We start from the raw sequence: 23,954 nt of genomic DNA on the forward strand, positions 1-23,954 counted from the left end.
GGGCAAATGGTAATTAGATGGGAAACATTCAAGCCCAACACTGGTGCTCTTTCATTTTAGAGCAATCACATCTGGGACACACTCTCCTGTAAAACTGCTGTCAATTAAAAGCAGAAATATTAGTATCCTGAAAAAACGTGGGGTTAAACACATGCAGGGGCCCTACTTTCCTGTCCAGAGAAGAAAAAAAAAAAAAATAAAGCCACCCTACACAGAGCTGAGCCCAAAAACAACCCAACAGATGATAGTGACTACTGATGGAAAGAGTGGCTGCTTCCATGTGGGGACTCTGCTGATGCCAGGCTGTCACAGCACCTTTTAATGAGCAACAGAGGAACACAAATAATATATTTGGGGATTGTTTTGTAGTAAATAGCAGCCTCAGTTGTGGCAATCTGATATGGGCACAAATAAGTGCAAAGACTGTGCAATTATGTATCCTTTCACATTATGGGTATTTTGGTTTGCATGTAGAAGATTTGACTGCAAAGCATGTTCAAAATTCCATCCAAGAGAAATACAACCTTTTCTTTAATTTCAAATATTCAGATTGGAAATGTATTCTTCCTTCACACAATCATACAAAATTAAAGTGGTTTTACAAAAGGATGGGGAAGAATAGAAGATTGCTGTAAGCAGATTTAGTCCTATCCCAAACTATCAGACTGAGCTTTTTTTGGTATTCAAGATATATGAACACTTAGTAAATTATTAACAAGCACAACTTGCATGTGCTTAAACAAAAAACAGAACTCAAGTGTGAATGTATTTTTTCAGTATTTGATTTTTGGGAAGAGCTGTTTTGGGGGATTTTCTTAATTTATTTTTTAGAAATGGTGGTCAGTTACCAATGATATATTAATATCTTCTTTAGAAAAATACCACATGATACTGCATATACAAGAAAAGTCCCAGGTCTCTTCTGCATAGCATTGGATTATTAATATCATTAATTCTCATTAGAACAGAAAATGAGTTAAGAGTAGGATTTGGCAGACATGGAAATGAGGTTTGAAAACTGCAGTTTTATCCACAGAGCAATTGTCCAGAACACTAAATGCACACCTATGCTTTAAAGAGGTATGCGGAACAATTTAAATTAATAGTATAACTTCTCCTATAAATTGACAAATTATTATTTATGAAAGCATTAACCATAAGGTGAAAATGAAATCCTCTTTCAAAATTTCTCATAAATTCTGACAGCAGCATTAATTTAAATGAATGTACATGCAGTAGGGCATGTGCTTTTGTAAACCGTTAAACAATGCTTTGATTAGTCTATTATTTATGTAACCCATTCAAATGTTCCCTATCAATTACCAAAATCATACATCTTAATTATTTCTTTCCTGGTGACATTGGGTATAAAGTGTCAGACAACTTCTGAGCAAAGATTAGTCCATTTCAAGTGGAAATTATCCTGGTTCTAAAAATATTGACTTGATTTTGTTATTTATTGAAAAAATAATGCCTTCCAGGTAAAACAGAAAGAAAGCCAGATTTGTGAGTCTTAGCTCTCTCTAACAGATCATAAAGTAGCAGAGGTCAAGCATCTTCTAGAAACAAATGAACTCCTTTTTCTTGCAAATCTCTTATTACTACCACAACATATTTATATTAATAATACTGAATTTTCATCACCGTAGAGTTACAGAGGCTGTTTCATCTTCAATTTTCTATTGAAGTTATTTATTATATTATGTGAAATTTTTTACACACAGAAGTCACAATAGTTTTATTTCTTCTTTTTTGAAACTTACATCAGTTCTATACCAGGACACTTCAAAGAAAAATTTGAGATGAATGAAGATGCTGAGATTCAGACATGAAGAGCTATTTTTAATAGTAGTTCACCGTGAGGTACTTTTTAACCTCTCTTAGCTATTTTTCACAGTATACAGGTGCATCTCAATATCCAGTGAGGTAGTGAGATGCCATCTAGTTTCTAATTATTTACAGTTTCAAATATAATACTTTGAATCCGAAGTATACAGGGCCAAATCTAAAAATTTATTTAATACATAAACACAGGCAGAAGCCTAACTGGTCCCATGAATTCTGAGATGTATGATTCAGTGCACAATCCTGCCAGAAGCATAGGAACTGTCAGGTGCTCTGAGGTTTGTTTAACCTCTGAGAAGACAATATTTACCCCCTTCTAAACTCAGGAATTGAAAAAACCAACAATAATACACATATAATGTGTACCACAGGTACCTAAGTCATGGCTGCTTTCTGTGCTCAGCAAGTGGAGGGGGACAGGAACTGAGATTAGGGTGGAGAAAGATCTCAACATTTACAGTGTGAGAAATTCTGATGCAGTGACAATCCTTCATAGGGAGTTAGCAGCCTACAATGATATAAAATAAGAAATACTCATTGTGACTATGTGGTTGGTATTTTGTTCTCTTTCAGATTTGTTACAAAGTTTATAAAAATCTACCAGATCACCTCTACATTTCTATTTATATAAACTTTTAAGATGTTTTAAGTCTGAGTTAAAGATCTGTTCTATCAAGGGGAGCTATGAGATTTCAAAACAAGAGTTGGTGTTTCAGACCACAACTCCCAAGGAACAAAATGAAGACGGCCTTTTTTTTTAGAGAACACCTAAAGAAAAATCAGTTTTCCTAGCTTCCCAAAATTCACTGATGTAGTTCAAATAACAGGCAAATCTGGAGTATCCAACATTTCTGCAGGAGAGCATGATTATGCTGCTTGTTCCTGAGGCAATTGTTTACAGATCAAAGCCTACTGGGACTGGAAATTAAGTAACTCCGTTTCTAGGGGGAAAAAAACCCAAACACATAAAAACAAGGCAAAACAAACATTTTCTCATGCATCACAGCATTTCTTTCAAGTTTCATGGTTATTTTTTGCTAAAATTTTTCTGCCTTAACTGACCTACATTATTTCTTATACTACAACTAGATTCTGATTATTTTTGATCACAGATTTAAAAATAAGAAAAACAAACAATTCTCAGCAACTGAGTGCTTCAATAACAGCACTCTTCCATACAAAGGTATGCCCCTTGTCATCTTAACTCCTGCAGAATCATTTATCTCAACAATTTAATTTGTGCTTGTCCCTAATGAATCCTTTAAAAATTCCTCTCTATCCAGCTACAAAGCACTAAGACAGCATATCCACATATAGAAACAGAACCAAGTACTCAGAGTTTGTTATACCCACAAATAAAGAAAATTGCCACATATTTCAGAACTTCAAAGTGTAAAGACAAATTCCTTTCCTAAAATTTCTAAAAAATTTCTATTTCTAAAATTTCTGAAAAAAACCACATCTCCCAGCATGAGAACCAAGGGAAAACTCCCAGGGGGGAGTCGCAAACTTTTCAAGCCTCCCAAACGCAAAACTTTGAAACATTCTAGAGCTGCCAAGGTTTCTCATCATTGCCTCTTTGGCCACAGAGCTCTAGCCTATAAACTAACAGTTTATAGAATCACTTCAGAGTGTGTGAGTTGGCTCCATGGCAACAAATCCTGCAAGTTTATTTAAAAGGATTTTGAAATTTGAAACAACCAACAATATTATATAAACTGACTGAATTAAATAAAAATATTTGTTCTTTTAAGGCTGCATATATTTTAGAGACGTACTCTGTACCCAGTAAGGTAACACAACTAGAAGATATAATCTCTCTTTGACTGGTAAACACACAATGAGTAAACCAACCTTCCTGACTGGCCAGTACTCTCAGGCATACCTTATCACCAAACAAAAATTATTGAAACTCATAATAAATCTGATTTCCTCTCTGAGTGACTAATAAAAACTCTGTAAATTTACCCTGTAGAGAGGTCACTGTTTCTCAAGATGTCTAAAACCACTGTCTGAGCAATCTCTGTCAGTGCCAGTCTCACAGTCTGGTGGACAGTCATGATTTATTTCAGTGTTTGCACTTGACAGAGTACGGAGGCTTTAGTTTTGCAACATAACGAGCTGAATTTGCTCAGTCTCAGTTCAGACCTCATTCCTACAGCTTTATACTGAGGATTTGCCTTTGGGTTAAATAAAGCAGAGTTAGACTTGATGGCAAGACATTCCAGATTTGGAATTTCAGACACTCAGACAATGAAACACATCAATAAGGGTGTAAGGGAAAGAAAACAAATCATTATTGGCTAACACTTGCTGCACTGATCAAATTACAAACACCAGGGCTAATAATCAATCATTTTGTCTCCACGTGCTCCTGTTACTGCAACAGAGTGAGGCAGCTCTTGTAATATGTGTAAGAAACCCTTCCAAGGACTTCCAAAGGGTATATTGCATTGATAGGGTCAATATCATTTTCAGCTCTGATATAAAATAACTCCAGCCATCTCTGTAAATGGTTTGTTACAGCTGGTGTATTCTAATCCACCACCAGGAAGAAAGCCATAACAAATCCTTTTTCCCCCAAAATTATTAACCCAATGTAACATAAATTAAAAAAAATACATTAAAAAAGCCCTTTCATGGATTATTAAGTTTCTCATTCACACCAAAGCTGCCAGGGTATCACTGGTCAAGGCCAACTATTTAACAAAAGATACTGCAATGAATTCTCATGTTAATAGGCTTCTCATGAGACTCAAACATTTTTCCAGGAGGAAGGGGTGAGCAGTAAATGCTGTGAGGGACACATTACCTCAAATGACCAAGGCATACCCCAGAGACCTTCTAGAACCACCACATCCCACTACAGTTCTGCACTGATAGCTCTTTCCCTCTCGAGGATGAACAGACAACAGGCACAGATGGTTGACAGATCTCAAATCTGCTAATGACTTCATTTGGCACACGGAGCACTAGAGCAACAGTGCTAAACTGTAATGCACAGTATGCCACAGCAGGGACAGGCCTGTCATGCCCCTGTTTTGAGTGTAATTCACTCAGCTGGTTGTGCCCACAGCCCAGGACATCCAGGCGTTCTACTCAGACAGAACTCTGAAATCTCAGCTGTGTCCAGGGTGGGAAGGCATCTGCTACCTGAACACTGCGCTGAAAGGAGCCCTGTAACGAGGCGCATTTGAAAACTAGACCTTTGTGCCTTATGCATACATGCTCACATGTTTTTACCATATCAGGAACTTAGAATCCAATTCTACCTTGCATTCTACTCAGGACACACTTACTGGCTTCCCTGGGAGCCACAGAAACAAAATGAAATGAAAGAGGTATCAGAAAGAAGGAAGTACGTGAAGAGGGATAAAGAAGCTGTTTCAAGAGAATCACAGGATAAGCTGAGCTGGAAGTGACCCACAAGGATCACTGACTCCAGCTCCTGGCCCTGCACAGGACAATCCCCAAGAATCACACCACGGGCCCAAGAGTATTGTCCAAATGCTTCCAGACAGAAATCAAAACATATTAGAAGAACATCGGGAAAGTTTCCTTGTTTAGATTTTCAGACTAGGTAAAGGGCACAAGTAGTTAACTGTTTATGATATTTGCTCAGAAGTCAAAGTATGCTGCAAACCCATGAAATTTGAAGAATTTGTTTCACACCTTGACTGAATTCACAAGTATTTAATTTTACTTCAAAGACTTCCTGTTAATTGCTTGTGCCAAAGCATCAATATTTTGGCTGAATTCAAGATTACCATTACTTCAGAGCTAGTTACAACAAAGATACTCATTTCCAATTGCTTTCTTAGTTCTTCATCTTAAGCCTTTGGACATCTTTCTTCACATCAACTATTAATATTTCAGGCCTTTTTTGCTATCCTAGCACATGAAGTTTTCTGATGAGTGTGCAGAACACAGGTATCCCTTGCAGATAGGCTGTCACCACCTACAAGACAGGAGACCAGAAATCTGGCCTGACATTACCAGATAATTTAGTGCAAGTGTGCTTCAGGCATCGCTTTATAGTACTCAACTAAGTGGTGCAATTTTGATTGAAATGGAATGAAAATAGGTCATGGCAAATTACCTCCTCTCTCCTTAATCCCACACATACTTCTCCAGTTTTTCAAATAAAAATATTTTGCTATGTAGCTAAATATATTTGATTACTAAGAATTTCAAAGCCATCATTATTAGGATAAATGTTATGTTTGTTATGAGCACCCTTGGTTTTTTTTATTGCATGTGCAACATGTAGTTACGAACCTGGACTTGAAAAGGTAAAGCTTGAAACATCCAAAATTATTGCATTGTTAGTATAAAACAAAATATCCTGAATTTTTGTAGGACTCCCATTAAAAGTTTTGTGCAACCTGTCTTAGCTTTTTCACAAGTTTTCCTCTGACAACACTCAGCAAGTCACCAAGGTCCCCTCAGTGAAATTCTACCTTTTACCCAGCTCTGTAAATATTATTATTCCTGCTTTTTGGAACAGAACTCAAATGCTTCTATTTCTGGAGCAGAACTGGAGAGTGGGAGCTGCAAAGTCACTAATGGATCATATTACAGTATGCTTGCAGCATTTGGGATTGTTAATTGGAGTGGAGTAGGAGCATGACATCCTTCTCCTCATCCTCATTTTCCTACTAGTAACTCAATTCCTGTGAAATGGGGCAGAATTATTAACTTGATTTCAACAGCCACTGCATGCCCACTTATTGAAAACACACTGCTTGTTTATGAATGGGATCAAACCTCATAGACATCCAGGAGTCATTAACTGACTTTGTGTTTTTCTCACCTATTTTGTTACAGATACATGTTTAAATACTTTTTAGTGATATATTAGGGAAAAAAAAAGACTTAATATGAATTATTAGGGTGAGATTCAGCCATGGATGCTTGTACGAAAATGCCATGGCAAAAGCAAAACATGAATGAATAACTCTTACATTCCTTCAGCTAATAATATATGGAATAAAGTACTATATGCCACCTCCTTCCATTACCCAGATGCTTTCCTCAAACCAAACTGTTAGGCAGTTCAAGACAGGTCAGAGAAATTCTAACCTAAATATTTCAGTGTTTGATGACTTTTTATCACAGAGGCAATATACTTGTTATTCCTTTTGGAGGTACTTGCTGAGCTAGACCTCCAAATATATTTACCTCTTGAAGTTCATCAGCCATAAGTCTTTGGATTTGGTCTATTGAGCTAAGTGGAATTTTTGCCCCTTTTTCCTCTTCTCTTCCTCACCCTTTCACTATTGCGCAGCAATATTTTTTCTGCCGAGGGAGGGGATAGGGAATGAGGGGGACTATAAAAATCTGGAGGAAACCTTTTTCGTGCCATTGCTTTAAAATTACTTCCACCAGAAAGATTCTGAAAGCACAAAAGCTGAGAATGCTTGAAGGAGATTTCAAAAAGGGTAGAAAAAACAGGGAAACATCTCTTCTAAAATGTAATGGCCTGAAATGAGTACTTTTAAATCTTAAAAACTTATAAAAATAAAAATAAATGTCTTGATTCTGAATTTTTTTCTGAAACTGGCAACAAAGCCCTTTTGACTTGATTAATTTAGAAACATGGAAACCATTTTTTTTTATTACAAAACCCACTTGTTTTTCAATTTTTTTTAAATCTGCAGCATGCGGTTTTTGAACCAGCACTAGTCTCACTTTGCTACTTGACTTACAACCTAAAGCAGATGACTAGGGAGTTTTAGAACTGAACCTAAGACTTTTTTTTCTTTTAGTATGGTGAGGAGAAATACATAGAAACCTCATATGGAAGTGTATGACACTGACAACCTGTCTGTGTCCACGATCACTGACAAGCCAGGCTAGCCCAAACCTGCTTTGCTTTGTATTAACCAAACAAAATTTCAGACTCTTACAATGTTTGTACACTGAGGCCCAGAAGAAAACTTATACTGCTGCCAGTTCCTTCCATTTTTCTTGTGCTTTTTCTCTATAGATAAATTACTATTGTTTTTCTTTTGACATACAGTTTTATCAAAAGGAATAAGTATTGTTCTTTTTATCATATCAATAAAGGAAAAAAATAAAGAGGTTTTAAGTTACTTAGATTTATTTTCCAACCTATTCCTATAATTCAAACGGTGTGACATTGCTAGTTCTAAAAATCAGTGCATCATACATGCCCTTTTGTAAATTCATCACCTTTAGTGATATAACCCCCCCTTTCTTCCCATTAAAGACATTAGGAAATCAGTAAGACAATAGGAATCGTGCATTATATTCTTCCAGATAGCTGGCAGTCAAACATCTTCTGAGAGCAAGTAATTTAAATCACATGTAAAAGCATCATTTGACAAATACATGAGCTGTTTGTAAATGCCAATATAGAATATCCTAAATAAATGATTCTCCTTTTAAAGTTTTTGAACAGTTGGCTAGCATATGCCTGCAGAATGCATTTTTCCTCACTCTTAGACCTTCCTCCACAAGCAGTGTGTGAACAATGCTGTCAGATACAATGACTCATGCCACTGTGCCACAGCAGGTGATGTGTCTGAGGCAGGCTAGACCTGCCCAGGGACAGCGAAAAGGAGCAGGGAACCACCTGGTATCCGTCCAATGTATCAAGTCCAGGAGGCAATTAGAAGTTTAACAGGAAAAAAAAACAAAAAAACAAACCAAAACTGTGAAACAAAAAGCTCAGTCTCTAGTCAGTTCTGAAACACTGAAATACTTAGCTGATTGCTTTAATTAGAGGTCTTTTGGGGGAAAACAGTAGTGGCCTATTGAAAGCACTGAAGAGATTGTTTAATCCAGACCACAATTGAAGACCTCTTCCTGACTGAAAGGGAAAACTGTGCTCTAGGCATGTGCATTGGCATAGAAGGGTGAATATGACCATTTCAGAAAACAGCAGGATGTGATAAGCTAGAATACATAAGATGAACTCAATGTAAGTGCAAAGTAAAACAGTATTTAATTTAAAGTTGTGATGTGATGCATAGAACAAATTAAAGCTAAAGCAGTAAATTTAAGGCTTGTACAACTCAAGTACTCAATATTCAATCAATTCTTGGATTTCTACAGAATGTGTGCATTCTTAATATCTTTAATCAACTCCCCGAGGACTCCAGACAGCATTTCTTTGATATCTCTGTATTATAGGGCCATTTTTTCAAACAATGCCATGATCAGGAAACAGTTGATATCATTCAGTTTTTGGAATTTCATAACACTGGTCATGTCTCAACACAGCACATACAACTCCAGTTACAGTGAGGTACAGCTTTTGTGCTGATGCTGCTCATTTTCTCATTCCCCCAGTTCTACTCCAACATTCTTGGACGATCCCATTTGATGACAAACCATAGTCAGTCAATGACAACTAGCAATACCAAAGACAATTTACTAGCATTTTATGCTATATTTGACATGAGGTGAATCTAAAAACCCCCAATCCTGCTCTGTGGTCCTGGTGTCCTTTGGACCACAGGGTGCACGTGGCACCCAGACCCTAATCAGAACATTGTAGAGCTGCATTTCTCAGGCCAGGTCAAGGGATTTTGCTTGAAAGGCCCTGGATGCTACAGCCTGCCCCAATCAGAAATGGCTGAATAGCTGGTACCAAGTTATAGGAAACCCCTTTCACATTTTGGTTGGATTCCTTTTTACTTTTGAGGGTGTAAGTAGAGAACTGCTATTTATGCCAAGAGAAGGAACCATGTACATATACTGGATGGTTACATGGGAACAAGGCTTTCAGAACCCACAATGCCTGTACTCCATAAACCAGTGTCCAGAAACAACACTCCATCCATCAGGATTCCTTAGAGAAGGGCATGACTTCAACAAAACAGAGAATTCCCAGCACATTGCTCTACCTACAACTGAATAGAATACCTAGATAATAGAATACCTAGATAAATAGAAAAATTGCCTTTGAAACAGTATTTTTCTGTATTGTACCAGATTAGACATAGCCATTATACAGATTTTTTGCCTTGTTACTCTACACTATTACTATTTAGTAAAAAAACTATGCAATACTTAGAGGCAGCATTAAGCAACATCTCCATTTGAATAAGAGCCACAGAGAAAATGTGACAATTTACTCCAAATTAAGCTCAAACAGAGAACTCTGAGTCAAGGAACATCTAGCAATAAGTTGAGAAAAGCACTGTAAAACAGCTAGATATAAAGTAGCACAGCTAGAATCATAGCTTGCAGAAAAAGTCATGAAAAAGTTGAACTCCTATGTATTCTTCCTACTTAATGAACTCTCTCAGGGTATACAGACTGTAAATTGGTGAGAAAATGGTCAAATAATTGCATTATTTGATCTTTCACTTGTAGTGGGGGAAAAAAAAAAGTATTTAATTTTAAAAAGTCTCTACCAGCTATTTTGGAAATAAAGGAAGGTTATACAAACACTACATTGAGCTCACAGTTCAAACGCTTGTGGGTAGCTAACTAAAGTTCACAGACCTGTATGTAATTGCTGTCTACAGGAAATACTTGTGTTAGCAAAAGAATGTTCTCCCCGCTCCTTCACCTTTGCCCTTCCACAAACCCAGCAGCAAAGAAACCTCCTAAGAGCATTTCTGTGATGAACACAGCTTTCCCCACCTCTGCAAGATGAACTAAATCTAACAGTCAGGAACAGAATCTGTCAACTTCTCAGAAACACGCTTTTAGCAACTATTAATTGATAAAGGATATACTTTTATACAAATAAGCTTGAAACAAAATAATCTACTCCCTGTTCACTTATCTTTGTCTAAACTTCACATGGGGTTTTTTTTTTTGAAGTTTGCAACACGAATAAGAGCAAAAACTTTGTACTTAATTTAATGTAAACTGGCAGTGACTTCAGCAGCACCAGATGAGTTACACAAAACAGCAATCAGGTAGGAAGAAAGTTCATAAATTGATTTTGAAATAAAATTTCTCTGAGCACTGAGATCTAATTCCACGTGGTTAAAATTCTGTACGTTTCAGACAAAAAAACCCCAAAAAACCAAAAACAAAAAACCCTGAGATTGAAAGTCTGCAAACTTTGATTGGCTTAATTCCTAACATAAGCTCTACACTACAAAAGTTCCATCTTAACATTAATAAAATAAAAATCCATTTTTTTTTCAATCCAAACAGTAGATGTGATATTATTAGATAGCCTGAATAGGGAAACTTGGAAGTTGAGCAAACATTTTTAAAAAACATACTATTTGTTTTCAATTTTTTCCCCCTAGCTTGAGATACCTTGAAAGGCACAGAAACTTTGCATTTATTAAAAATGCTTGTGTTTTCCCAGGACCCAAATGATATATTACCGTTTACAAAGTGCCATTTACTGCCATAACAATGCATTTTCCATGGGAAGGTGACACTTTTGCCTATGAACAAGCATCAAAGTTTCTTTACGGGAAAAGTTCTATCATCTCACTTAAATGTACAAGACCAGGCAAGTAATTAACCAGTGTGTACCCTGGAAAGCTGATGCTTTCATTCAATTTTCTTTACAATTCTTAAGCTAATAGTTTTCATAACCTAGATTCAGGATATCAGAGACTTCAAGAACACAACCTCTGTGTTTCAAAGTCCAAACATACACTCCATTCACTGAGAAAATTATCATGTTCTTGTGTTGTACATTCCAAGGGAGAAAGATGGCTGAGACGGCTGTGATTTACAAAACTAACAAAATATTTACAAAATACCCCTTTGAATCACAACTCTCTCCTTGTGTTTCATGCTACTTTTTTCTTAGCAAATCCTTATCAACAGTTTTCATACTCCTTACTTGGAGCTTTTTTCTCCCTTTTGCGCACACCCAATCTTTATGTGTACCCAAAACAAGAAAACAGTGATTTTTAGCAAGCAACGAGGAGCAGCTGGCATTTCTATTACACCTGAAAAAATGCAGGGTGATAGCAAAAAACATAATCACTTTTGGTCACAAGAACACTCATGGATCCTAGCAAATTCCTTGCCTCACCTCCAAATGAAAACTCCAAATTTGCAGCACAAAGCTCTCTTGTAATCATCACAGAACTAAAGAAAGGGCAAAATTGGACCAGAAATATGAACTATACGGAACAAGGTTTCTCAAATCCACTGTTGCACTTCTCCTACAGTTTATGATACTGACTCCCCTCTCCTGTTCATATTGTTTTTTACACAAACATCATGCCAAAAAACCTACATGTCAAAATACATTCTTCTGTCACAAATTAAGATCTTTAAAATTGAGTGTTTGGTTATGATTATTTAAGAATACATTTTTGTTTCCTTTATGACTTGTCTCTCATCTGATTTGGCTGCATATGAAAATTTTACCTTTAAATTTTTATACTTTCATGAACAGAATGAGGTAAAACTAAGTAATTCCCAAACCCATGACATTTCACTCCAAGGAATCTTTCACAATACAATAAGATTTTAAAACAAAAATTACAAAACCACATTAGGTAAGTTTTCATTGTTAGTTTTTGTTATGAGAGCCATATGAGAACAAATGAAGTACAGTTGTTCCTTTTTCCACCAATGTGGAAATAATTCTCTTGTTTACATGTTATGACAGAAAAGAGTAATTAGTTCCATCAATTCCAGTTTAAGTTACAGTTAAAATGTACATTTTAAGTATCTTATATGTTTTGCTACATTTGGAAATTCATCTAAAATACAAATCAGCTGCATGAAATTGTAAAATTGTAACTTCTAGGTCTTATAACAAAGAAACTAAAATATCAAGCTTTCAAATACCAAATACGTCCCTGGTTTTGGTTTGGTTTTGTCTTTTGCGGTTTTTGTGGGGGCTTTTTTGTTTTTAATCCCAATAAAGATGCAAAACATTTTGAAAGTTTGAGTCAGGATCTAGCCTTTGTAGCCAGACTTTCCAGACTGAATCCAACTTTTTTCAATGGGCAGTCAGTACCATCACCTCCTCGGTGAAGCAGAAACAGGTGCCCCTTTTCATGGGCAAAGCTCTAAGATGAATGAAGTACTTAAGTTTCACCATTATTACCTTTTTGACATTTGATGCTCACTGTGATAGCACCACATTCAAATATATTTCGAGCTATTACTACTTGATGGATCATATAAGTCTGTTGTTCAGATTGTGTAAGATATTAAAATAAGTGAAAATTATCCCTTAGGATAATTTAGACTTCTAAATCTGTTCCTTCAAACCTTGAGTCACATGTCCATGGTTTTTAACAAAGAAGATAACAAACAAGAGAGGAAAAAGCTACAAACACTATAAAATGACTGAATTAATGAAGAGAAATAAAATAGAGCTCAAAACTACATGAGATGATGTATTTGGAACCAAGATTAAACAGCTAACTTCCTTTGTAATTGACACTTATTAACAGTTTTTGGATAGAGTGTGAAGGAGAGAGTCTGGCAAAATACCAGTCAAGGCTAATGGTGCTTAATTTCTGCCACCAGCACCTCAAACGTGTTACAATATGCAGACTGCAAAAGAATATAGGTAGAGTTTTGTTTTTAAAATTATTTCACAACTTAATTCCTTCAGTATTCTAGGCAGCAATCCAGCTCAGACACGGTACTTACCTGTAGGTGCCTGCTGGTGTGATCTGGAGGTGTGAGTGCAGCAACCAGTGGCCAAATGCAGGGCTGAACTCAACCCTTTGAAGCTGAGGCTTCACCTGCCTGTAGGTGTGAAGGTCCCTGGCTCCAAGCCACACTCACTAAATCACAAAATCTGTCTCTTATTAACTAAGGAGTTAATACCAGTGGGACAACTGGGGCTGTGTAAACCATATACCCTGCCTTGGAAAGGAGGCTGTAGAAATATTGGAGTCCATCCACTTTGCACCTGGTCAGCATCTACCACATGGATATTGCACTGCCAACTGTCTTACCATAGGAATGACTGAACAAACTCACACCTTGACCACACAATTATTCTCTTCTGCTGATTTACAAGTAAAAGGTTCAGAATGCCACCTAACTTTGTACAAACTATTCAGTCATTTGATGATGGAGACATGAACCTCCATGCTTTGCTCTTGTTTAAGAAAGAGGCCCTGCTCAAGCAAGCACTTACAGAGAAGTTTTATTTTTGGCTGTGCTTTCTCAATAACATCAAAAGGGTGGCTCACAGGTTACTGCTGCCATTTCTTACCTGCCTCAGTGAGTCACCCTGCAACCCAAGTCCCACAAAAGCCTCACCCATTCACTTGAATATTGCTGTTACAGTTATAACTAGTTGTATTATATGGCTTACTGTGTCTTAAGTCCCTTCAGTGGGATCACTGTAAGAAAGAAAATGTTAAGCTTAAATTTATTTTTAATTGAATACACATATGATTTTCATGCAGAATCTGGCCCTTGGAAGGATTCCCAAGGCAGAAAAGCCAGCACCAATGCCAGGATCTGTGCATGAGGTGGGAAAAAGACAGTTACAGCTACGCAGGGTGACTTTTTACATGCTGCTTATTAATAAATATGCCACTGAGTAGTACTTGAAAATACTTAATGAAACGAATGCGGAAGTCTTTTACCAGTGGAAACATGTTAAAGTGGGGAATCAAGTGAAGAACACTTGGTCTTGATAACTAAAAGATGATCTGTTCCACAATACTTCCCTAAGAGTGGATAACAACAGCAAAGGTCAAGAAAGCTGGTCAGGCTCTAGGAGAGCTGCATCACTACCAGTATGTGGGAAGATAGAAGCAGGGATGTTTTAGTCAAAACAAAAATCATGACTGAACTTATAAATAAAACTCATTATTTAAAAAGCTTTATTTATACAAATGAGACACATCTATCCCAAGACATATAACACAACAATTGTAAAACAAAGCTCACTGATATTTACTTATTCAGACTTCTCTGTGGAGATCTGTGTGCATGACTATGAACATACTCTCATGCCACTTAATGTGTTTGTCTATAAAAAGAGATGTTATTTAACAATATGGTCTTCGGCAGAAGTTGGCTAGAAAGCCACACATTTTACAAACCAGGTATCCATAGTAACTAACTGCACAATAACTGAGCTTAGATATTATCAATTTCAAAATCATTCACAAATAAAAATGCTACATATTTAAATCAATGAACACCTGAGCCTGTTCATTCCCTTCATTTCAAGAAACAAACAATTTTCAAGAAATAATTTGCTCTTCAAAAGCAGCTTTTGTCTTTACTTTTGAAATCCCTGATAGCAGATTATAAATGTCAAAATTCATTTAAAATCAGCTCAAGTCTTTCCCTCTTGTTGTTGCTATTTTTGAACTCCATGAGCCAACCATGAACTATGTAGTACAAGTTCATGCTTGAATATTAAAATTGTGACAGCTGCCAAGTCTGCAGAAATGTGTGCTCACTTAAAAATTAATCCTTTTATCTTATTGTAGTTTATTACATTACACTGTGATATAGATGCTAAATGTAAATCCCAAAGACAAGATGAAAGAAGCCCTGCCCTAATACAGTAGCAATTAATGGAACCTCAGAAAATACTGACTCTATTTTTTACCCCACATAAAAATTGTCACCCAGACCAGAATGAGAACTATTATTTTGGGAATAAAATTTTCTTTTCTTCTCCTGCTATCATCTCATTATGGGAATAACTATCTTTGTTATTTTTCTTACCTTAAATTCAGGAAGTAAAATAATGGAGCATTTAATGGAGCATCCTAATCAGTAGGGAGAAAAGAAAAAAGAAACACTTTTGGATATCCTTTCCTCATTGCAGCTTCTTATAAAGCCTCTTTCCTGCTTCTCCCTTTGACAATTCAGTTTTGTAGCTACAGGTTAAAACCATAGTTCAGAAGGCCTAAAATACTATTTTTTGTTATATATATGTGTCCCTCTTTATTTCTATTTGCTCAAGGACATCAGGCAGTGTGTAGACATTAATTAGTTTTAAGTCTTACAACACTCCTGTGAAGAATGGAAATGTAGAAACTGAATCATAAAGATGCTGAATGTAACACCAAGGACACAAAGCACCTCATCAGCAGTTTGGCATACAAAGGAATTTTGTTTAAGTCTTTGACTGTATCCAAAAGGTTTACAGTCAGAAAGAAAGAAAGCATTAATGTTATTTGGAAAATAACAGAAGCATAAAATCCACAACTGAAATAGGATTCCTGGCTTTACACTTCCCTGTGGCACATGTTGATGGTGCAGTGCTGTAGTACAGCTGCAGGCACAGTGTTGTTCATGTTATGCCAGTTATGGGGCCATGGATTATTTCATGTCTTCTGTCTTGGCTGCATGATGCTGTGAAATCAGGCAGTAGCTCCAGTGCATTTCTCTGGTGCATTTTCAGCCTGCACTTGCCTTTCTCCACTTAGGCAGATTACTGCATGACCATTACATGGCAAACTCATCAAACAGAAAACACAAAAGGGGACAATACAAAAAGAAGGGAAAAAAATCTCTGCAGCCAGAACCTATAAAGCCACAGAGTGATTTTAAAACCTCAACCACAAGCCAGGAGGGGAGACCCCTGAAGTACTGGGGACAAGAGCAGCCAAACAGCAGAGACAGTGAGCTACCGGAGAGGGTCCAGAGGAGGGCCACAAAGATGGTGAGGAGTCTGGACCAGCTAAAGGAGCTGGGCCTGTTTAATCTAGAGGAGTCTGAGAGGGGATCTCACTAATGCATATAAATATGTCCAAGGTGGATGCCAAGTGGACAGTGCTTGGCTCCAAAGAGACAGGCTCTGTCTTCAATGATGGTCAGTGAGAGAATGAAGAGCAATGTTAACTAAAACACAAGAAGTTTCACCTCAGCACGAGGAAGGACTTCTTCACACTGAGGGTGGCAAAGCACTGGAACAAGCTGTTCAGGGAGGCCCTGGAATCCCCCTCTCTGGAGACATTCAAAACCCACCCAGATGTGTTCCTGAACAATCTCCTCTTGGTGACCCTGCCTTGGCAGGGGGGTTGGACTGGATGATCTCAGAGGTCCCTTCCAACATTAACTATTCTGTCATTCTGTGATAGGCCAGAGCACAGAGAGGCTGCACAGCCCACACCGTCCCCTTGCTGAGTGGCCTTCACCACCCGTACAGGACAGCGTTCCTGGGCCCGACAGGCAAGGGGAGCAAGGGGGGCGTGCAATGTCTACACCCTGAAATGTGTGTGGCTGTTCCAGGCCAGGAAGGCATCCAGAAAATACATCCAGCACTAAAGATGTCAGGCTCCAAACTCAATACTAAACCCAACTCTGTTGGTGTGCTTTTTTGTGTGCCCTGTTAGCATTCGCACTCTCCAAACACTCCTGACTTGGGCTCTAAGAAGGACTGAGTTGGCTCCTGTCTCCTTGTGCCCCAGGGTGGGAGCTCTCCGGGAAGGGCTCTTGCCAGGACAGTCACCAGGAAGCCCTGAGGCTGTCAGAGCACAATGATGGAGCTTCTTGTCAGTGCCCAGCAGCCACCAGCCAGCTCTGCCCTGCCCCTGCCCTGTGCACAGGCACAATCTACATCAGTTGCTTTCTTCAGTGAACCAGGTCACTGCAGAATACTGCCATGGAAAAGACTACAGTACTTAAGACACAATCACAACAGAAACATAATTATTCGCCTGACAGTAAATACTTCCTGTTCCTCCTCCCCACCCTCCATGACAGATGAAAACTCCAAACAAAAAAACTACAGAAAGCAACTTTACTGCAAAACTAGTAAGTAAACAGATGCCTTCAAAACAGGTGTGACAAGAAAAACAGATTCTGGAAGAATTTAAATTATTTTCTTTCAATGAAAGAAGAAAATGTGAAAAGATTTAAAAGGCTGTCTTGCCTCTTCCTCTTCTTTCATGAGGAAATAGCCCTCAATAGTCAAATGTTTGCTGTGACACAAGAAAAACAATTTGTCATCAATAGTGTATTTTCCAAAATCATGCTCTTGTCTGTATACTGAAAGCATGTGCAGTTTCTGGCTCCAATACAAGTTATCTATAATGAATTTTAGGAAAGAACAAAAAGTGTGGGCTTTTTTCCTGAGAGAACCAAAACACATATAAACGGCACATATGAATGTGTGTAGGAAAATAATGCCTGTGGGAAAATAATGTATGTATCTAGAAAAAAAAATCACTGCTATTCATTTTCAGTGGACAAATAGTATGAGCTCTTTTTCTTGGAGTCGTTGAAAGTGCACAATGACATCTGTGCTATTTTCCACTTTAGGAGGAACAGGTTGGGATGAATGGCAACTTATTTCCTTCTGTTTTCACAGAAGGCCCCAGCTAGAGAGTCTTGATTCAAATCCACATGGAACTTTTTAAGAACTGTGAGAAGAATTTTGGTTTCAGATCATACACTCATTTGCTCAAGTTTACATCATATCTCAAAAACAATTTAAACAAATTTCTGGCTCTCTGAAGCCTTCAACTTTTACAGGTATGCATACTGCATTATAGCCTTCTGTGAATAATGCCAAAAGTACAAGGCTTTTTAAAGTAAAGGCAATTCTTGTCATGCAAATCACAGTCTCACTGGAAATACCAGTTTTCCCTTCTAGGATCAGTCAATAACAACAGCCTCAGTAACAACACCAAGCAAAAGAAAAATGCAATGTCTTGCATGATCCATGCTGCTTTCGAGAACTTTTCTTCAGCTTTCCTGCAAGACAGTTGAAAGCAACTCTGTGGATGCCATGAATATAGGAGTGCAACAACATTTAGATTAGCAGACCAGACACTTGGTTCTCAAGCAAGAAAGATTTTAACCCAAGTGTAGTGGTTGGTGTTGGATAGGACAGGGTACTTGAACTATGTTTTACCCAGACAATATCTCTTCTGGAGATTATAATAGAAAGCAGCTGGGGTTCAGCCAAATGAGAGGAGAAGATCCTTCCCAGGAACACTAAGGATAATCTGTAAAGTAGATTTAACTGGTGGTTTGTCAGTAAATGTTGTCTTGCAAAATCTCGAGTGTTTTATAGAAATGCCAGTCTCATACAATTCAAGCACATTTAACTTAAGCAGTAACCTTTATGAGATTTGGGGAGTTTTCTGGACTATTTTCTAGGAATTTATAAGATTTTTTTCGAATGAAGTCTCATTCTAAATTGGCATGAGTCAGGCACTTGGAGCTCAACCAGCCACATCACTACAAAGCACACGCAACAACACAAATAAAGACATTATTCTAAAATGATATTAAATGTTTCTAATAGTGATGCTAAACAGTCTGCATAGCATACTATTGAGATAAATTGATTTCTCAGGTCAAAAAGCAACTCGAAGATGCCTGAGCTAATGTGACCATGCTTGTAACAATTTGGACCATCCAACTTCTGAGACCCAAAAGGTGCTTTTAATGCTGGTCCAGTTCTTCAGCTGTGCATATCAGCATGGTTCTAGGAGATTTAACATGATACTTATATAATTGATAACAATGAAGGATCCATCAGACAGTGACAAAAATATAATTAGTGAGGAAGTTGGTTGCTTTCTTTGTAATGTTAAATATTCTACCTAGGCCAAACTAATTTGCTGAATTCTTTTTGTCTGAGATTCACTCTCATTTCTTTTTAATACCTATCTCTGTTAAGGTTAGAATGAATTAAACATTTTCACAAGAAAGAGAATGGCAGTAAGTACATTAATTGGTACTGACAGCAGTTTCACTGATAGCACTCCTTTTTACTGTAAAGCAGTGTATTTGTCAAAATGTGGATTCTCTGCTCTGAGAACATGAAAACATAAAACCAACCAACTCTTACGTGGAAACATCAGCAAATTGATCAAATAAAAATGTAGAAGATTTATCACAGAAGTCCTTGACCTCCAAGACAGCTTTTCAAGTCAGTTAACTTCCCTTCTTGAAGTAGAACAATTTTCTTATGCTTGTCTCAGACTGTGTGGGTGGATGAATGAAATCAAGCGTCTGTGAATCTCTCACAAAGATACGATGTCTCTGTTCTCAGGCTCTAACAGCATCTCTTGGTTTTTTAAACCAACATGCCTGATGAATGATACCATTTTCACCATCATTCTATATATTCAAAAGAATGTGCATAATTATTTTCTAAAAATACGCCTGATACAATCTCTGTCTAGGTTTATAAACCGTCTAGCTCGAGCCCTACTTTGGCAGCACTCACTGTAGGATCTGAGCACTGTCCGACTATCAGTCTGCACTCCATATTCTGGAAGCCTGTGTTGTCCCAAAAGCTCCCCCAACAGCACATATCTGTTTATTGTCTAATTCTGAAAATCTCCTTCTTCTGAGGATAGCTCTATGGCTATGAAGAACTTCGCCGACAGCCACAAAAACACTGTGCCTGTGCCAATACTGTGTATAACTAGACTAAAGGAATCTTAACTGATCGTTCTGCCTCATGCCTTGCCCTTCCTTCCAAAATGAGCCAAAATTGTATCTGTATAGAGACATTTACTAGGGAATGGCAGCACTTAAGACACTTCCAAGAAAACTCCACCTTAGATACTGAATACGAAGATGTCAACATCTAACACTGTTTACTTTAGTAAACACAGCAAACTCAAAGGCAGTAGAGAGGATACAGAGGCCACACTGTACCCAAGGACAGAGCATTCAATCCCTGTGCCAGAGCAACCATTCTGGCTGGTGGGATGCCATGCACCTGCACTGAAACAGAACCTAAAACCAGCAGCAGCCTCCAGTGCCACACACACATCCCTGAACAAAATTCATTTTCTGAAACGTCCGAGTCAAATGTGTGACCTTGTACTGACTCTGTCAGATAAAGAAGCTTTAGATAGCTTGTGAGCTATCTAAAGTTGTGAGTAACTTCAGACTCCACAGTGAAGAAAATAAATCTAAGTATTTAAAAGAATAGATTATAAGGTATGGTCAGTCAGGCACTGCGCAGTGACTTAAATTAATATTAAATTAGTTAGAGTTTGCTTGTCATGAAAGAGGGGCTTGCAACAATCAGTTACTGCATCTCAGCTCAAGGGCAGTAACTTCTAAAGACATGCTAACTTAATAATTTACAATCATCTTCTCAGAATTTTAATTTACATGACATTGCTTCAGCAAATAGATTATGCAAGTTGCAAATGACCTGCAGCGATATCATTATATTAGTCAAAATTGTAACAATGCAAATTAGGACAGTCCCCTGCCTCTGCACTCAGTCAAAAATCATGATTCTAATGGTGCCAAATGTAGAATACATAACATACTAATAAGGTTTTCAGAAAGTGTGGCACATCAGTAAAAATATAGCAGCTACTGCCTCCTGGATTTTTTTTCCTGCGCAGTGCCACATAAAAAGGTGAAACAAAATGTAGCAAGTATAGGAAGAGAGTGCTAAAGACAGTGAGTGAGAAAAAAAGGTGTTATTTGCCCGTAACGCCCACTAATTCCAGCAGAAAAATAACTGAGAACACAAGCACAGATTTTCCAGCCTTTGACTTGCAACATACTTCCTCCATGGCTTTGGTCAAATCACTTACCCTCTATGTGACCCAGAGCTCTTCATTTAATAGAAATTGTTTTATCCAACTCTACAGTTCTGTATCCCAGTTTTCTTTGTTTTCTCCCTGTCCTGTAAGGCTTACAATACTATTTCATAAGAAAGTGATGCAACAACAACAAAACACTCTGGCCCTTTGTTCCTGTTTCCTACAACTCGCCCTAATGTCACACCCTGTTTTTTTCAGGGAATAAGCCCAGATTCAAGCTACAGCCAAACCCCTTGGAATGTAAAATCTATTCATGTGACATAAACCTAAACAAGCTAAACATTACTGTTTCAAACGTATCTGAACTGTTAACCAGAATTAACTGACTTTGATTAGACTGTCTCACATGGTTGACAGACAGATGCCAATTTCTCAAAAACTGTTATGTAAAAATGCACTTCTACATGAAAAAGATATACAGAGGTCTCTCTTCAACTATTGTGGAAATTCTAGCTTCTGGGGTTTTTATTTGTAAAAAACATGACCGTCTAATGTTGCTTAACTAACTGTGATTTCCAATTATTCCAGGGAACAAAACAGCAAGTTTTTTTAAATGTAGCTTTACAAGGTAGTAGCATCTTTTGTGACAGATAAAATTACTATGGTTAAGCTTATTGTAAATGAAGTACTTCTCAGTGAAAGATTATTTTAACTCAATTATACTTTCATCCAAGAGGAAAAGAAAAAATAAAACAAATACTAAGTGCTTAAAGAAACTCTCAGCTCATGGGAAGAAAAAGTCTTCTCAAAAGAGGCCCTGAATACTTTTAATTTTACTTGCTCAAAACCAACGGAATTGATGAACTACCTTGCCCTTAATAACATCATAGAAATGTAATCATGAAACATTGTCATCATTGAGCAAACTGATCTACTTTTTTTTTTTTCCTGTGGGTGGTAATGAGTGGGTAAGAAGCGATGAAAATTCTTTCAAGGAATTGCTTATTCATGTGTCTCAAACATCTCCCAACAAAATTATTTCATTTATTGAGAAGTAAATTCTCTCTTTAAAGATCATTTTGTCCTTGGTCTTTAAGGCCACCAGAAGAAGCTAGGAAGAAGACAGCAACAGCTGCTATCACAGGCAGATGCTCAGGACCATCATGACTGGCCATTCTGTCTTTAGCATCTGTCCTATAACACTCAAACCCACCATGTGTTGGCATTAGAAGGGCAAACATCATCCTTGTCTCTGCACAGGCTGCAAGGAGCCACCAAAAGATGTTAGTTTGCTCATCAGTCAGGACAAGGTAAAACCTATTGGCTGCCTGGCAAACTGTGATGCAGAAAAACAACACTAATTCCCCAATTTCAGCAGTAGGAGAGTGGAGAAACAGATTCCCCACATCCAGCATGTTAGCACAGAGCTCATGACACTCAATGGAAAAACCCTCACTGACTTCAAAGTGTTTTGATCCACTGTTGTTCTACACAAACCTGAGAGCAGAAAATTTGCAGAAAATGAAAAAAAAAGAGTATCTTTTTACAACACTATATTTTTGATCCTTTTTCAAAATAACATGTGCCCTATAAAAAAGGATTTTTTTCTCTTCCATTCCTAAGGAATTTTCCTCCAACTTTTATTTCTCTAAGGCAGAATTGAAATTTCCTGCAGAACTAAGAAAAAGAAGTATTCCTTTATGATGAAAAGCATATTCATCATTACCATCCTTACTGCAGACTGTTTTGTGCTAGTCCAGTAAGGCATTCAAAAGCATTTTCCCAAAAAAGCAATAGTAGGATGATCACAAGTGTTTCCAAGATAACTGTCTATGCTTTGACAGGAATGATATGAAGTTATATAGGCACCAATAGTACCTAATTTTTCATCATCAGAAATGAAGACTAGTCACAGCCAACCCCTATGATCTTTGAGGATCAGCTGCAATGCAAATTTCTACAGTTGTAATGCAACAGGCCCACCTCTGCCATCACTTTCTACTCACCACAGCATCAGCTACTGAAAACAGCATAAACACACATCCTGCCTTTGCTCTCCACAAAAGTTTCAAGCTTTCAAGAGAGCCAGATGGTGCTACCTGTTCAGCATCACAGGAAAACACCAGTTTTAGAAATGTTCATGACTGATAAAGTTCCAACCTATCTTTCTATATTAGAGTATTCCAGGTTTTAAACATCTTTTAATTGACTGGACATGACAAGACAGTCACCAAAGAAAGACAAGAGAACTCAATCAATACAGAAAAGCTTAAAATTTGCAAACTGGAGATGAAATTACTCTCATCTTCTGAATGGTGCTGCAAAGTTTTCTTTCACTATTTTTTTGCCGTCTGAATTTTAAGTGATCAGCTACTGTGCTAGGACTTCCCAGCCTCATCCCTATACTAGGAATAACCCTTCCAGCTAGTGGACTGCCTTTCACCAGTCACCTCAGCTAGGCAGCTGGGGCACAAAATGCCCTTCCTGCTCTTTTTCAGGTCATACACTTGCTCTTGTGAAGAACAGAGACACAAAGATCAAACTTCATTTTTTGGTGGCATGGATACAGTGAGAGATATAATGTAGGGGTTAGGCATTCAGTTATAGCATCACCTTGACAGGAAATTCTAAGTGCTGCAGGCAGTTAAAATGAAGAATGTACTTATTCACTGAATGATTATTAAATTGGTCTGTCTGATAAAAGCACCTGTTCTGGAAAAAAATTATGTCTAT

At 37.6% G+C, this 23,954-nt stretch overlaps 1 protein-coding gene across 5 annotated transcripts in view; it reads right to left on the reverse strand.

Annotated features, from left to right (window-relative positions):
* The window catches only part of SMYD3 (SET and MYND domain containing 3), a 394,207-nt gene that overhangs the window by 75,752 nt on the left and 294,501 nt on the right, over positions 1 to 23,954 (reverse strand). The window contains exon 1 of one of the 5 annotated variants that reach the window (XM_063390960.1): positions 21,273 to 21,338. The exons of 3 other annotated variants lie outside the window; for them this stretch is intronic. Coding sequence is in view for 1 of the 2 variants with exons in the window: in XM_063390957.1 (XP_063247027.1) it covers positions 212 to 280 (69 nt within the window). In the remaining variant the exon portion in view is untranslated. Of the gene's footprint in view, positions 1 to 211; positions 381 to 21,272; positions 21,339 to 23,954 lie in introns of those variants that run through there. One more of the 5 variants, XM_063390957.1, reaches the window with a different exon arrangement.

The sequence above is a fragment of the Prinia subflava genome, chromosome 2 (genome assembly GCF_021018805.1).
Source record: "Prinia subflava isolate CZ2003 ecotype Zambia chromosome 2, Cam_Psub_1.2, whole genome shotgun sequence".
NCBI lineage: Eukaryota > Metazoa > Chordata > Aves > Passeriformes > Cisticolidae > Prinia > Prinia subflava.